The sequence below is a fragment of the Euprymna scolopes genome, chromosome 27 (genome assembly GCF_053919585.1).
Source record: "Euprymna scolopes isolate OS-2025 chromosome 27, ASM5391958v1, whole genome shotgun sequence".
Taxonomy (NCBI): domain Eukaryota; kingdom Metazoa; phylum Mollusca; class Cephalopoda; order Sepiida; family Sepiolidae; genus Euprymna; species Euprymna scolopes.
In genome coordinates, this window is record NC_136508.1 from 93639014 (window position 1) to 93656375 (window position 17362).

The 17362-nt window shown below is 32.2% G+C and overlaps 1 protein-coding gene across 1 annotated transcript in view; it reads right to left on the reverse strand.

The window, feature by feature from the left end:
- LOC145249002 (latrophilin-like protein 1) overlaps positions 1-17362 on the reverse strand; it is a 49011-nt gene that overhangs the window by 11160 nt on the left and 20489 nt on the right. The window contains exons 4-7 of the mRNA XM_080110856.1: positions 16443-16542; positions 14917-15009; positions 7371-7501; positions 2866-2926 (exon numbers count right to left, since the gene is read on the reverse strand). Of these exons, the coding sequence (XP_079966982.1) occupies positions 2866-2926; positions 7371-7501; positions 14917-15009; positions 16443-16542 (385 nt within the window). The remainder of the gene's footprint in view (positions 1-2865; positions 2927-7370; positions 7502-14916; positions 15010-16442; positions 16543-17362) is intronic.

Below are 17362 nucleotides of genomic sequence, written 5' to 3' on the forward strand. Positions count from 1 at the left end.
AGTAAATAGCGAGAGACGAATGCGGACATGAACACGTGTTGTACACTTTTCTTTCATTTGTTTCTTCACAAAATAAATTCCTGTTCGTTTAATTCAATTTAACACGTAGTTCGTTTCTTTCTCAATTCAATTCATTTTTCCTATTTTGCACGACGACTACAAACTTATCTTGCCTTTGGTAGCATTTATTTGTTAAATATTTGTTTCATGACCACTTTTCAGTTTGTTGTCTATTATAATAATTGCTCGCAAATTCTTTGAACTGTTTTTTTTGTGTGTGTGTGTGTGGGGGGGGTTATAAAGATAGCGCCATGTTGTTCTCTCCTTTGGAGTCTCGAGAATTGCTCCAAAATTCATAAATAAAAAAATAATGACAGGAAAACTTGGAGAGAGGCTGAACCCCCCCCCCCACAAATCAAAACAAATGTTATTTGCTGTGACCCCATCGACTGAGTACCACATGATCTAACTTTTCCCAAAGTAAAAACGAAGCTCGAATTTCAAACCCTATTGCACTATTTGAAATCGTCTAGTGGTCATTCGTCGACGACTAGACGAAACGATCACTGTCACGCATGAAATACGGTGAAGATGAAAAGAAGCAACGATACAGATAATAAAAAGTGCACGTGCAGGGACGTGCAGAAGGGGTGGTGTTAGAGATGCCCAAACACCTGCCCCTTTTACTCCTGTTTTAAAAGTGCCCTTTTCAGAGGAATATATTATAGGCATGTGCCCTACTGAAACACCGTTTTTTTTTTACTTGAACGCCTGCCCTGAAAAACTTCTCTGCCCGTCACTGTCTGCATGTATGCATACAAACTTTTATTTGGTTAAGTAATTGCTCATTGCTGAAAACATTGCACAATATTTTTTAAATAAATCAGTTTCAGATTTTGGCATATTCTTTAATTTTTTATTTATTTATTTATTTATTAGGTTGGTGAAAAAACAATGAAGATGATGATTATTTCAAGATGAATAAAAAAATACCAGTACAACATTTGAAGATATACTTGTGTTGTTTTTGTTCATATATATATATATATATATATATATATATATATATATATGTATATATATGTATATATATATATATATGTGTGTGTGTGTGTGTGTGTGTGTGTGTGTGTGTGTATTCCAAGTAATATAAATTATGTCTTTAAATCTCACCTGTCTGTTTAAATGTATGTATGTATGTATATCTGCCTAAAATTTCGATAGAGGCGACAGATTTTCACGAGATCAATATCATTTTGAAGCTCGATCCTTCGGACGACAAATATCGCCAAATTGGCTATAATATCATTACGATTGACTAGCCTTAATTTAAACCTTCGTCACTTCCGGTTTGGCGATGGACGCAATGACAAAGATGTCACGTTTTTTTTTTTTTTTCACATTATTTTCCTCCTTCGCGGTATGGGTTCTACCCTGCCTGCCTGCCTGCCTGCCTACTACCATTTTTTTTTTTTTTTGCTTAACACACACCTCCAAACACTCGAGCAACGCCGGGTATCCAGCCTAGTCTTATCTAAAGAACATAGACTGAAAATCTTTCTGAATTCACTGGCTAGGTAGAACTAAATATCGATTTTTCCAATGCAATTCTATTGGGTTGGCGCAAAAACAATATCGTTTTCTCACATATGTTACTTTTATATATGATTTCTGAATTAATTCATTGATATATATATATAACCATGTTATATATCATTTTGAAGCATGGTTTTCGCTCTCAATGTCTTCATTCATTTTTTTTGCAGGCTTTTTGACAGCATGCACAAAATTCAATTCTGCACGATTTTCTTGTTCCAGTTCAAACTAGGCCGAAAAGTTGCCGATACAGCTCATGATATCAATGATGCATTTAGCCCAGGAACCACTAACGAACGTGTGGCACAATTGTGGTTCAAGAAATTTTGAAATGGTGACAAGAGCCTCGAAGATGAAGACAGCCGACTAACGAACATTTGAAAGCTTTAATTGAAACTGATCCTCGCAAAATCACACGAGAAGTTGCTGTTGAACTCGAGATCGATTACTTAACAGTAGTTCGCCATTTAAAGCAAATAGGGAAGTCAAAAGAAGTTGATCAAATGGATGCGACATGAATTGAATGATGATAAAAAAAAAATCGTTGTTTTGAAGTGTCTTCTAAGCTCCTGTGCAACAAAAACAACCCATTTCTCGAGAGGATTGCGACGTGTGATGAGAAGTGGATCCTCTATGACAACTGACATAGTGGTTGGATGCCGGAGAAGCTCCACAACACTTTCCAAAGCTGAAATTGCACCAAAAAAAGGTTATGATGACTGTTTGGTGGTCTGCAGCCGATCTCATCCATCACAGCTTCTTGAACCCGGGTGAAACGGCGGAGAAGTACTGACGATAAATTCGACAAAATGCACAAGAAACTCCAAAGTATGTGCCCGAAATTGATCAAAATGAAGGGACCAATTCTTGCTTGCCCGCCTATTGCTCAACTGACCCTACAGAAGCTGAACGAATTGGACTACGAGACTCTGCCGGACCCCTCGCTCACCAATTATCACTTTTTCAAGCATCTCGACAACTTCCTGCGCGAAAAATGCTTCAAAGGCCAAGATGATGCCGATTCGGCCTTCAATGACTTTATCCCTGTCAGAACTCCAGATTTCTATGCTAATAGGATAAAGAACATTGGCAAAAAATGTGTCGAATCTATTGGTTTTCATTTCGATTAATAAAGGTTATTATGAGAGGAGTTATGATCTTTCAAAAGATCATAACGTCATGAACGTCAAAAACGACATTATTTTTGCACCAATATAATATTAAAACAACAAAGATGGTGAAAACGTTTCACGTGTGGAAATAACTTACCGCGCACACGAAATACAAAGGACCCATAAAAATCCATAGAATGACTCCACGAAGCCAACATCTATATAAACAAAGAAAAACAAATGTAAAAAAAAGGATACAAAAAAACAAAAAAAACAAAAAAAAAAAAAAAAAAAAAAAAAAAAAAAACGAACAAACAAAAAAACTAGGGAATAAAAAGGAAGGATTGTAGCATAGGATCTGTTTGAATGTCTCCTACGAAGAACTAGATTGTCTAATTTTATAGTTTTATTACAAATAATTTTTACTCCTATAAACTGTCTTATATTTCGCTTTATTAAATTTGAAAAGTTTTTATTTTATTTTATTAGCATTAATCCAACCGATAATTTGAATGATTTCATTTTGGGCCGGTGCATCTGCTACTAGTCTCTCACTCCCAAACAAGGTCCAAAAGAGAGTCTCCAACCTAATAGGTCCTGAACTGTCATCTAAACTTCTGACGAACTGCAAGCACTTGTGCCCCCATGATGTAAATACCCTCGATAAACCCGACAAACAGCTAACCCCCCCTAAACAGTAGAGATCCCTAGATACAAGAGAGCTTTCTACTTTAGTAGTTTCTTCCCCAGAACCGCTAGATTTTGGAATTCCATTCCGGGTCCCTGCTTCCCCAACTGTACTGACATGCAGAAGTTCAAGTGTAACGTTAACCGACATCTTGCTGCCCAACTCCCTACATAGTACCCCAGTAACTTCTGTCCCTGATAGTAGCCCCTTACACTAAAGTGGCAATGTGGCTTGTTTGGGTTGAAAATGTAAAAAAATAAAATGTAAAAAAATAAAATGTAAAAAAAAATGTAAAAAAAATGTAAAAAAAAATGTAATAAATTTTAACTCTTACTTAGTCACATCTACCTTTATAGACAATCCCTACCCCTTCCACTCACGCTTTCTTTCATCCTCTTCTCATATAAACTTTCTATCCCACTCTCACCTTTGACCGATTTATTTTGTCTGTCAATTCTATACTACTCTTACGCGCGCGATATACTAAAAATAACTTCCGTTATGCCTTTCTTTCTTTTCTCTTTCTTTCTCCCCCTTTAATTTAAATACTTAATCATAATATAAACAAGATTTTAATTTTTTCCCCTTCATTTTTTCCCCTTTCATTTAATTAGAAAACATAGGCCTACTGTTGAATTTTAAACACTTATTTTTTCAATGTTTTTTAAATGCTTTTTAACATCTGTTAGAGTGATCTAATCATTATATGATGATCTGCACATAAGAGCTCAATTGACCGACTTTATTTCAACTGAAAGTGCTCAATGATAAGAAACGAGTTTCTTAAAGGGGCTGACAATATATATATATATATATATATATATATATATATATATATATATGTATATATATATACTTTTTAGCTTGTTAAACGGGTAAAAGTTATAGCCTGTTGACTTAGAATAAATGCTTTATGCCAAATTGATGGTTGAATGTGCTTAAATTTGTGCTTATTTTGCATCTATATATTAATACGATAGCGTGTGTGTTCTTTTGTGTGCCATGCTTTCCGGCAAATTTCATTGGTTGAGATTCAATACCGGAATACACATTAATTCCGGAATACACATTTACAAATGCTCCAGGCAGCATTCAATTAGCATGTTTTCACCGTTGTATTTATTTTTAATTCTATAAAATTTAGGGTTTTTATCTTCCTGGTAAATGCAAAAGTTGTTAAGAAATAATTGATTTTAAATTATTCCATAGTAAAAAACGATAACACAAATCTCTTGGCCGCCAGACGCTATAAGTTTTCTAATTTAAAATATTTGGGACAAAAATTGATGCACCGCACCACTGCAGTTCTATCATAAGTTTTGATTTCGTTTTCGGTTATAGATGATGGCACTCAACTCATCTATTTTTTATTTTTGAAATCACTATTTTATATTGTTTTTTAACGGTCATGCTTACATTATTAAATAGTAAAAAAATAAATAACTCACTTCTTTTTTTTAATTGTTCTACATGCTACTGTAGTAATATATAGATTTGCTTGAATAAATATTTTTACAGTTTTAACAAAAGGGCTAGAATAATATGAAGGTGTCTTTATTCATGCTGAACGCCACAGAATGCCCAGCAGCAATATATTACATATAAAAGATGCCACTGCGGAATTTCCACAGGTCCTGCTAGTGAATTTATTATTTTGCTTGTGCTTTTCATATAACATTTTCTCTTGCTCTTATATTGTAATATAGACATAAACACATCTTATATTGTAATATAGACATAAACACATCTTATATTGTAATATAGACATAAACACATCTTATATTGTAATATAGACATAAACACATCTTATATTGTAATATAGACATAAACACATCTTATATTGTAATATAGACATAAACACATCTTATATTGTAATATAGACATAAACACATCTTATATTGTAATATAGACATAAACACATCTTATATTGTAATATAGACATAAACACATCTTATATTGTAATATAGACATAAACACATCTTATATTGTAATATAGACATAAACACATCTTATATTGTAATATAGACATAAACACATCTTATATTGTAATATAGACATAAACACATCTTATATTGTAATATAGACATAAACACATCTTATATTGTAATATAGACATAAACACATCTTATATTGTAATATAGACATAAACACATCTTATATTGTAATATAGACATAAACACATCTTATATTGTAATATAGACATAAACACATCTTATATTGTAATATAGACATAAACACATCTTATATTGTAATATAGACATAAACACATCTTATATTGTAATATAGACATAAACACATCTTATATTGTAATATAGACATAAACACATCTTATATTGTAATATAGACATAAACACATCTTATATTGTAATATAGACATAAACACATCTTATATTGTAATATAGACATAAACACATCTTATATTGTAATATAGACATAAACACATCTTATATTGTAATATAGACATAAACACATCTTATATTGTAATATAGACATAAACACATCTTATATTGTAATATAGACATAAACACATCTTATATTGTAATATAGACATAAACACATCTTATATTGTAATATAGACATAAACACATCTTATATTGTAATATAGACATAAACACATCTTATATTGTAATATAGACATAAACACATCTTATATTGTAATATAGACATAAACACATCTTATATTGTAATATAGACATAAACACATCTTATATTGTAATATAGACATAAACACATCTTATATTGTAATATAGACATAAACACATCTTATATTGTAATATAGACATAAACACATCTTATATTGTAATATAGACATAAACACATCTTATATTGTAATATAGACATAAACACATCTTATATTGTAATATAGACATAAACACATCTTATATTGTAATATAGACATAAACACATCTTATATTGTAATATAGACATAAACACATCTTATATTGTAATATAGACATAAACACATCTTATATTGTAATATAGACATAAACACATCTTATATTGTAATATAGACATAAACACATCTTATATTGTAATATAGACATAAACACATCTTATATTGTAATATAGACATAAACACATCTCCCTAAAACCGGTGCACCCCAAAATCTTTTGCCCAAATTGGAACATTTCCAAAAGGGTTAACAGTCATTTACAATATCCAGGTTTATTCATTAGTAATCAACTGTTACCTATTATAATAATACAGGGAGGATAGAATATGTTTTTGTTGAAGGGAAAATTAATTTCTCAGCAAAGTAAAGTGGATATTTCGCTTGACGTACATAGAGATGTCGGCAGTAGGTCACATGTTTTTTGTTAAGCGAGAGACTGCCTTGCAGGTGATAAAAATTAACTTGAAAGACAAAAAGACCTCATGAGAGAGAGGGGGAAATATAGCAACATAGGAAAGATGCCGCTGTGGAATTTCCACTTGTCCCGCCAGTTGTTGTTGTTGTTGTCGTTGTTGTTGTTGTTATTATTATTATTATTATTATTATTACTACTACTACTACTACTACTACTACTACTACTACTACTACACGATCGCATGGAATATATTGGGAAGTCTGCTAGTTAAATATTAATCCCTATTCATCCCTAACTGTGAATCGAATGGATACCATAATACTTAGTTTGTTGCACCTTATGATAACAAAGGTCCAGACAAAAACTTAAGCCAGATCGGCTCAGTAGTTTACTACTTGAAGAAGGTCAGAGGAATAGTTGGCCGAGACGTGGTGAGACAACAACAACAACAACTATGGAAGGCAGTAATTACTGGGGATACAGTTAATAAACTCAGCATTCCTATCCCATCACTGTTAATCACCTGAAGAAGGCCAGAGGATGAGTTGGTCAAAATGTGGTGAGACAATGACAACTATGAAGATGAGGATAACAGTCCGCAAATAAATAAATATACACATTACTCATCTCAAAGGATTCTATAATAAAATACATAAAACTCTCACAGTCTTCCTTTAATCAGATCTTTGGTATACATCATAGAGACTGGTATGATTCCGCTCCAAGGTAATGCATAACCAAATATCGCGTATATAATACGCCTGGTACTCGCTGATCCCGGTAGACCACATGTATTCTGAAAAATATAGAAGAGTTATCATTTATCAGTTGTATTGAAAAAATAAAACGAATGCTAAAAAGCAAATGACTATAATTGCTACACTCTTTCTTTCTCCATTTCGTTGAAAATTTGCTTTCAACCTCACTCCCCAGAATAAGGAAGTTCTCACAGAAACGTTTGAATTCAAAATATTTTCCAACCAATCAGAATTATTCAAAGCCCCCAAGAGTAACACATCTATGTGAATGTAATAAGCCAGTGCGAAGAAAATCCCACAAGACTTGTCCAAGAAGATCAGTTTTCTCCAGACTTCACCTGCCTCACCTGAAGACACCCAAGAACCTGGCTTAACAACACCTCCTTCTGTGCTTTGGGTCGTGAGAATCAAGTCGGAAAAGAAATGCACCCCATGACTCAATTACTCACATACAAGGATATTTTGACTTTAACCTATATGGTATGTTATTATTACTATTATTGCTCCCGGGCAACACCATGTTCTTTCTCTATTATACAACATCATAGCAAAGATAAAGAAGTTCAACATGGTGTGTAAACACTTTTGCTCTATCTATTATTATACCAAATGCAATACTGTATTAAATATTATGACTTACGGACAACCCCAGGTACTATCTTGTATACAACATTGTATAAAAAAAAGACTGTAAAGTTCTTTATCCCGGGTAACGCACTGTTTTATACACACCAGATCTATCTATTGTATTGAGCACTTTTGTTTTTTTACAAAGGAATCACCGCTTATCAATGCTTGGAGGCCATTCGAGGATAAGAATTAATGCATATACAGTAGTTAATGGGACAATTGCATAGTATTTGATAGTAGCGTAAATTTGGTAAATTGGATTACTTAAAGGGAACAGCTCATCAAGAACTTGTTTACATTGGACTTGAAGACAACCATATTGTAGTCAGCTGAAAAGCAGGAGAACGGAAGACAGTTCAACAGGTGTGCAGTTCTAATAACAAAGCTTTGTTCATGGAATCTACATTTAGGTTTAGGCACAGATAAAGAGTGTGGAAAATTATTTATAGTGGTCTCAGCTAGATGAGTGTTTTTCGTGAAAGTTTAGCAAGAGGGGACCATAGATTGGAGTGCAGACAAGCACTTGCTATGAAGATAATAATAAAACAAAGACAGGCTTGCAACGTCTTTTGTGGGAAAGAGGTTGTAGAGAAGAGAAAAGCCCCCCCCCCACTAAGAATTCCGGATCAGAAAAAAAAAAAAAAAAAAAAAAAAAAAAAACTTTAAAATATCCCAAAGAAAGTCAAATTTGAGAATTTCTTTTTATTAATTGATGTCGAATTGTTAAAATTTTTTTTATGAATTGATGTCGAATTGTTAAAATTTTTTTTTATTAATTGATGTCGAATTGTTAAAATTTTTTTTTATTAATTGATGTCGAATTGTTAAAATTTTTTTTTATTAATTGATGTCGAATTGTTAAAATTTTTTTTTATTAATTGATGTCGAATTGTTAAAATTTTTTTATTAATTGATGTCGAATTGTTAAAATTTTTTTTTATTAATTGATGTCGAATTGTTAAAATTTTTTTTTATTAATTGATGTCGAATTGTTAAAATTTTTTTTTATTAATTGATGTCGAATTGTTAAAATTTTTTTATTAATTGATGTCGAATTGTTAAAATTTTTTTTTATTAATTGATGTCGAATTGTTAAAAATTTTTTTTATTAATTGATGTCGAATTGTTAAAATTTTTTTTATTAATTGATGTCGAATTGTTAAAATTTTTTTTTATTAATTGATGTCGAATTGTTAAAATTTTTTTATTAATTGATGTCGAATTGTTAAAATTTTTTTTTATTAATTGATGTCGAATTGTTAAAAATTTTTTTTATTAATTGATGTCGAATTGTTAAAATTTTTTTTTATTAATTGATGTCGAATTGTTAAAATTTTTTTATTAATTGATGTCGAATTGTTAAAATTTTTTTTTATTAATTGATGTCGAATTGTTAAAATTTTTTTTATTAATTGATGTCGAATTGTTAAAATTTTTTTTTATTAATTGATGTCGAATTGTTAAAATTTTTTTTTATTAATTGATGTCGAATTGTTAAAATTTTTTTTTATTAATTGATGTCGAATTGTTAAAATTTTTTTATTAATTGATGTCGAATTGTTAAAATTTTTTTTTATTAATTGATGTCGAATTGTTAAAATTTTTTTTTATTAATTGATGTCGAATTGTTAAAATTCCACAAAAATCAGACATATCTGAATTTTCACTCTCTTATTGCTCCTTTTGCATAAAACTAAATTAAACTAAATATGTAATGTTATGACCCTTTAGGCTATGATCATAGCGTAGTATCTGTTAACTGTGGCAAGCGGGGTCAAGGGTCAAAACATTATTATTATTGTTATTGTATTCTTTTTAATTGATTTGAGCGATAGATGGTTGCTGGATCAGTTATTATGATTAGAAGAATAAACAATTAAATTGCGAAAGAAATGATTGACGTGTGAATCGCAAAAAGAATGTGAAAATAGAAAATATATGCAAACATTATTTTGGGGTTTGGAATAAACAAATAACTAGGTGGATTAGATTAGTATGAGACACGTAATTAGGTGACGTAAGAAAACACGTGATGTAGTTAATTTTGGAGAGATTCAGGGAGTTGAGGATTGACCACCAGAGCAGACAGACGTCTAAACAAGGGTGGACAGACAGCTAGGAGCGGGCTGTATGAACAGAAAATGTTAAAACTGCAAAAGCTAACAGGGACACCCGGCATAGTCCGGTCGCAAAATACGCTTTAGTATGAATAAAATGAAATATGCATCAAGTGCGCTTTTTTTCTTTTCTTCTTCCTTGCCATGTTGTAAATTTGGAGAAAGAAGTCTGTATAGAGCCGCGAATTGTATCTGGCGGTTGTATTTTGAAATGTTTGAACTGTGCATAGGTAACGTGAGAATAACGTCAATAATGAGAGTTCAATAGAAACGTTGTTTTAATTTGAATAAAATAAAATACACGTCAAGTGCGCTTGAAAGCCAAATCACAACGTAAGATAAGGAAAATAAACAAATATTTTACTCGTTTGAAATTTATCACAAATATATTTCAGAGGTATACTCCAACTTTACAACATGGCAAGGAAAAAGAAAAGAAAGAAACAAAACAACACACTGAAGATGGAATTTAGCTCTAAAATATATTTGTGATAAATTTCAAACAAGTAAAATATTTGTTTATTTTCCTTATCTTACGTTGTGATTTGGCTTTCAAGCGCACTTGACGTGTATTTTATTTTATTCAAATTAAAACAACGTTTCTATTGAACTCTCATTCTGAACGTTATGCTTTAGTATGATGCTTTAAATTATGCAGATTTCGTATATATTATTATGGAGTCAATTTTCTATTGATTCTTATATATTACTAGGGGGGGCGGCTTTGCCTAGTCGTAAAATACGCTTAAATATGATATTCTAATTTGTCCAGATTTCGTATATATTATTATAGGGTTGTGATTTCAAAAGTAAAAAAAAACAAACAAACGTATTTTGATGCCATCAGCTAGAATTGAAACCGAAAGCAAAACTATAGCATTCAAAGCTGGTGATGTTACCACTATACATACATGACACGCATGTGAACTGATTAAAAATAAACTAGGATGAATGTACAAAATGTATAACAATTTTTTAAATTTTGATCCCTTTTTGACCCCTTAAAAACTATTTTAACCGGCTAAAGACCCATAAAAGAACGGTTCATAAAAAATCCAATCATTTGAGGCCCCAACGCCGTTCTACGACTTTTAATATGATAGAGTTTGAAAATATGGAGACAGACATACAGACATACAGAGTTTTATAAATTAGAATAAAGTTCTGATTTAAAAAAAAAGAAAAAGAAAAAATCCATATGACTTGGGTGCATCAGCTTGACTCGAACCAAAACTTATGAAAAAAAAATTATATATATATATATATATATATATATATATATAAGAAACTTATGAAAAAAATTATATATATATATATATATATATATATATATATATATATATAGAGAGAGAGAGAGAGAGCTATAGTTAGTAAGTTAGAAAGCTGATTGGCTAACTAAAATCTCAAAAGAAGATGCGCATATAAAAACGACAAACAACCACAGAATTCACGCATAAGCCTGAAGAGTCATAGAGTGGATGAAACGCGGAATATTCAGTGCAGCTTAATCGCCATATATATTTTATAACTTACTATATATATATATATATATATATATATATATATATATATATATATATATATATATATATATATATATATATAACTTGAGTGCCATCAGCTAGAATCGAAACCAAAACATACAACTCTCCATCCTTATGCCTTAGCTTCTGTGACACACACACACACACACACACACACACACACACATATATATATATATATATATATATATATATATATATATATATATATATATATATATATATACATATATATATATAGTCTTGGAAGTTTTTTAACCTTTAAAACTATATAAAAAAACTTATTTAATTTTTATATATACTTGAATTCCTTCAACTATAATCGAAACCAAAATCAAAACTTATGAAGAATTCTTGGTATAATTATTTATTACAAGAAATGTAAGTCCATAACAATTAAACGACAGTCACTCGGATGTAAGCGTGACACACAAAATAAATAAGACACACGCTATCCTGTTGATATATAGATGATGCAGTGATGGAGTCAATAATCCTCATCAGCTAGCCACTCCTTTAACCAGTGGAGCAGTTCATTATGATTTATCGCCCACCGTATATTTACAACGACAACAGGCCTTGGCGAAGGCTTATATCCAACCACGCAGCAAATAAATACAGATTACGAATGATGCAAAAAACGATCACACCGAAATCAGGTTAAAAATACAAGGACACCACCAAACATTACATGGTCTACTATAACATCAACACCGACTTCTTGTGGATACCTTTTTTCATTATATATCATTTGGATCCTTCGGACTACTGTTCTCATCTTTAATGTGATTTTCACAACATTTTGGTCGATCTAACCTCCGACCTTCTTCATGTGTATCTTGTGTAACTCGGGAATGTTTCTGTCGAACTCGGGAATCTGGACGGAATTTCAAACAGAACTCTTTATTTACTTAACTAGGGTAGCATGCTCTTGTTCCGTCAGCCATGACTGGATAGAGGTTCTAAGTAATTCGCAATTGTATTTTTTGGTCGCCCACACTGAGAATAGAACCTTCAACGTTCAGGGGAATATCATTTTTATAATTGATTTTGCCAAGTACTCTAACCACAGCGCCACGGGTCCACACGAACAGTTCTTGTATGAATTTTTGGAAATTCTGTCTAAATTCCTTAATTCGACAGAAACATTCCCGAGTTCGACAAGATACACCTGAAGAAGGTCAGAGGTTACATCGGCCGAAACGTTGTGAAAATCACACTCAAGATGAGAATAGTAGTCCGATGAATCCAAATAATACGAATAACCAATCCTCATCTGAAAAATTCAAAAATGTAATATTCTATCTCTATTTTTTCGGTTTTATCTGTTTGCTTTTCTTGTAATATAGTTTATATGAGCACGTGGTAAAATATCAGCAGCAGCAAAAGATGGATGGCTTGCGAATATATTAGCAGCAGCAGTAGCCGATAAACGCACATATGCAAATTAGAAAGCGTGCGCGAGTTGGAGCGACAAGAAAAAGACAAAAAGGGACACCGCATTCTCAGGGAGAAAGAAAGTCGACATCGAAGAAAATGGACATGCAAAGTCGAGGACAAGAATGGGCAGGCTGTGACGGGCATGCGGTCAGAAGAAGGAGAAATAAACCAGGCGAGATGGACATGTGGCAGTGAGTGTCTTTTTAAGTGGTGTCGAGACGAGAGAGTAATGTGTGATAAAAACTTTTGTGAAAAAAAAAAAAAAAAAAAAATGCCGACCGGATTTTTATTTCTTTCTTTCCAGTTTTATTTTTGTGAATTACTAAAGTAAAAAGTATCACCACATAACGTCGTTACATCCTCGCATTTTTTTTTTGTTTCTATCGCTGTAAAGAGTTTATAAACAGCAAACTTAGATAAATATGGAAGCGCATCGTGCTAGTATCAAACCATCTCAGTTTATGAAAAACTAGTATTGAGAGTTAATTTTGCCGTAGTCGAATCTATATTTCACCTTAAGCACGATACGAAGGATGACACAAAATCTTTGTTCATTCATTGGTCATGTCGCTACATAGAGTTTGCGGGTGATTTAAGAAAAATAAGGCATTAAAGATATTTCTTATCTTAAACAGTATTAAATGAGGAATCATTTCGTGTAAAAAGTTAATTTATTTTAACCATCGAAACTCAAAAAATGCACAATTAAAATGTGTAAACATTGAATAAGAAAAAAAAATCAACATGGCTGCCACTTGTAATTTTTGTAGACCAAAAAGCAGCCTTGACCTTGCGATTAAAAACCAAGACCGAATCAAACGGAACAAATCGACGGGACTTCGGTGAATCTGTTTAGGTCGTATCTTTATGGATTTATGTGGAGAGAGAGCGAATGACACAAATAAATTCAGCGAAACCCTTTCCTGTATCACGTGCACTTCGTGACAATTTAAACAACTTTTTATTTTTACTTATGTAGAATAAATGCAAGAAAAAAAAAACATAAATAAAATTAAACAACTGTTTAAAATTTTTTTATTTTAAATTAATTTTTTTTCTATACTTTAGAATGACAAATAATTTACGAAACTTAAACAACTTTAATTTTTAAATAAAATTTAGTTTTTATTTAAAAATGAAAATAATTTATGTAGAATAAACGCTTTAAATTCTAGTCCTCTTTCAAAACATTCTTTCGTTATCAAAACACTTTATTATTTCCATAACATTGTCATCAGTCACATCTCTACCCGGAACACCCGACGTTGCCCGGGTCATAATATAATATGCATACAAAAAAAAGACATTAACTCGTGGAAAAAACTAATGAAAACCACTACACTAGCTGAGGTCGCCAATCATTATACCTCCAGGAGATGTTGACTATAAGGAGTAAGATAGAGGCTAGGGATTAAAAGAGCGAATCCAAACGAAGTAGTAAAAGAAAGAAGGCAGCAATTAAAGCAATTTGCTTTTTAGCGTTCGTTGGCACGATTCAACCGCCACCTACTCTAAAAATATGACAATATTTATTTATTCAAGTTTCATTCTGCTAAACATAAAAGAGGAGGTGGCTAGTTTTAATCATCGAGACAGAAGTAGATTCTTTTTTTTTTATGGGGCGCTGTGTTTCTCCAATGTAAACTTTATTAGAGTAACAACATGTAAATTCCTGATGAAATTAATTTGAAAATATTATTAGCATTAATTTGAAATACTTACGTGTAACACACACCAAAACCCGTAGAGGAACATCCAGGATATTGCTGCAGTAAATAGATACACTATTGCTATCGAGGATGCGTAGCAAAAGTTCTTGAGAAGAATAAAAAAAAAAAAGAATAAAAAATAAAATTATAAGTGAATCGAACAAATGAAAAAAAACAAACAAAAAACAACAACAACAACAACAACAACAACAACAAAAACAACAACAACAACAACAACAATAAAAAAACAAAATCAAAAGAAAATTAAAAATTTTGCTCGAACTGCACGACGCAGACCCCCCTCCCTCCAAAATGTATATTAACGAATTCACAGAAACCTTCAAAATACTGTGATTTGTTATATCTTGAATTGCCTCTTGAATCTTTTTATTTACAAGAAAACTTGACAATAAATTCAGAAGGCTGAATTGTTTGGGGAGAAAGGAATACTTATATTGCATTTTGCCTATTTTTATAAATTTACCCTTCAAAATTATTCCACCGATAGAATCCTATCTAATAATTTGGTTTAGCATTAAAATAACTCATCATTGGTTGATATACCATGAAACAAAAACCCTAAAACTTACTCTAAACTAGACTCCACCATCACAATACCACATTCATTTTTACAGAATTAAACCCATTTAAAAACATATTAAATTCCTTCAAAAATACTGTGATTTTTAAATAGGGTATATATTCGAACATAAAGAAAATTCTTTGGTTTACTATTCTCATCTTGAGTGTCATTTTCACATTTCAGTCGATTTAACTTCCGACTTTCTTTCTGTGTATCTTGTCGAACTCGTGAGTGTTTCTGTCGAACTAAGGAATCTGGACGGAATTTTGAACTGAACCCTTTATTTACTCCACGGGGGTTCTGTCGGCCAAGACAGGATAAAGGTCCTAAGTAATTCGCAGTTGTATTTTTCGGTCGCCTACACTGAGAATTGAACCTTCAACGTTCAGGAGAATATCACTTTTACAATTGATTTTTCGAGTACTTTAACCACTGCGCCACAGGTCCTTGAACTTAGAGTACTTAGAAAATCAACCATGAAAGTGACACAGAGCGTCCTATATATTGCCCCACTTGGGTAGGTTGTCCCATGTTTTGGCAACCTTCACTTGAGCCCGGTTTAGTGTCACCCAATCTTTCCAGTAGAGTTCAGAGCCTGCTGGAAGGTCTTTTCTAAACTCCCCTGGAAAAAGTGGGTAATATTCAATTGGGCCCGAGATAATGTTGCCAAAACACAAGACAACATGTACAGGACGCTAGGTGTCGCTGCGGCGCCGACTTGAAGACTATCGCGCACATTCTCATAGACTGTCCTATAAATGAGGAATTCTCTGACGTGGATCTGAGGGATGCACTGCCCGACGATGAATCTTTAGATGGAATGAAACGCTATGATGATGATGATGATGATGATGATGATGATGATCTCGACGATGACGTCGATGATTATGATGTTATTTTTATGCGATTCATGTGAAATGAATGAATAGCGAAGAAAGGAAAAGAAAGAAAATTACCACTTCCGGATAGGTGTTTTCCAGTCCCGTCAATGCCAGTTGCGCCGCCATCATAGTTGTTGCAAGATTTCCAGTGATAAAAAAATTATCCATTGTTAATCTGGAGGAAAGAAATAAACACTCTGTGTTAACATCTGCTCCAAAATGAAGATACAAATTCAAAGGGTCAATTAAGTGCACAATTTTACCGAAGCCGCTGGGAAAATGGCTGAATCATGTTGGAATTAACAATCTGTTAGAAGTTATCTCCCTTGGCCGTCGTGAATTGCTGTTAAGAGTTGTTTTCCTTGAACTGCATTTTTGACTTACGTATTATGACGTAACTTCCTCTTTTTTTGTTATATAAACAATATTGCTTACGTGTAAAAATCAGGCACAAAAAATGTAATTAAATCGGTTCACACGTCTCTGTCGATGTGTATGTGTTAATAGTGAAAGCCTTGCAACGTGTCTTTATTTTTTATCCTTTCTGTTTTTAATCGTCAGCTTTCAGCATAAAGTTCGATCAAGGCACGTCTTTATTTTTAACTTTTTGGATTTAGTAATTATTCATCAGATTATTCTACTGCTATAGAAGGTGACTCACTCTCGACGCTATCCTCTACCTGTACAAGAACCAATGTAGTGTAACGGGAGGGGGGGAAAGAATTTTGTCTGTTGCGTGTATGTCTCATTATGTGCGCCTTTTGCTTGTATTTGTGTATGTAATCGCAATACGTCAAGTGTCTATATATGGCCGTTTCATAATGTCTTATATGTGTGTATAAGCAAACATTGTCAAACTTCTTTTCTGCCTCTTGTCTTCGTCGCTCGTAGCTGCAAAGGAAACCGCATGCACAAAATAACGAGTCGGAGGCTTCCTATAATTAATTAACTAATTAACTAATTAATTAATACTTGGTTTATTCTTCTAGGCTTTG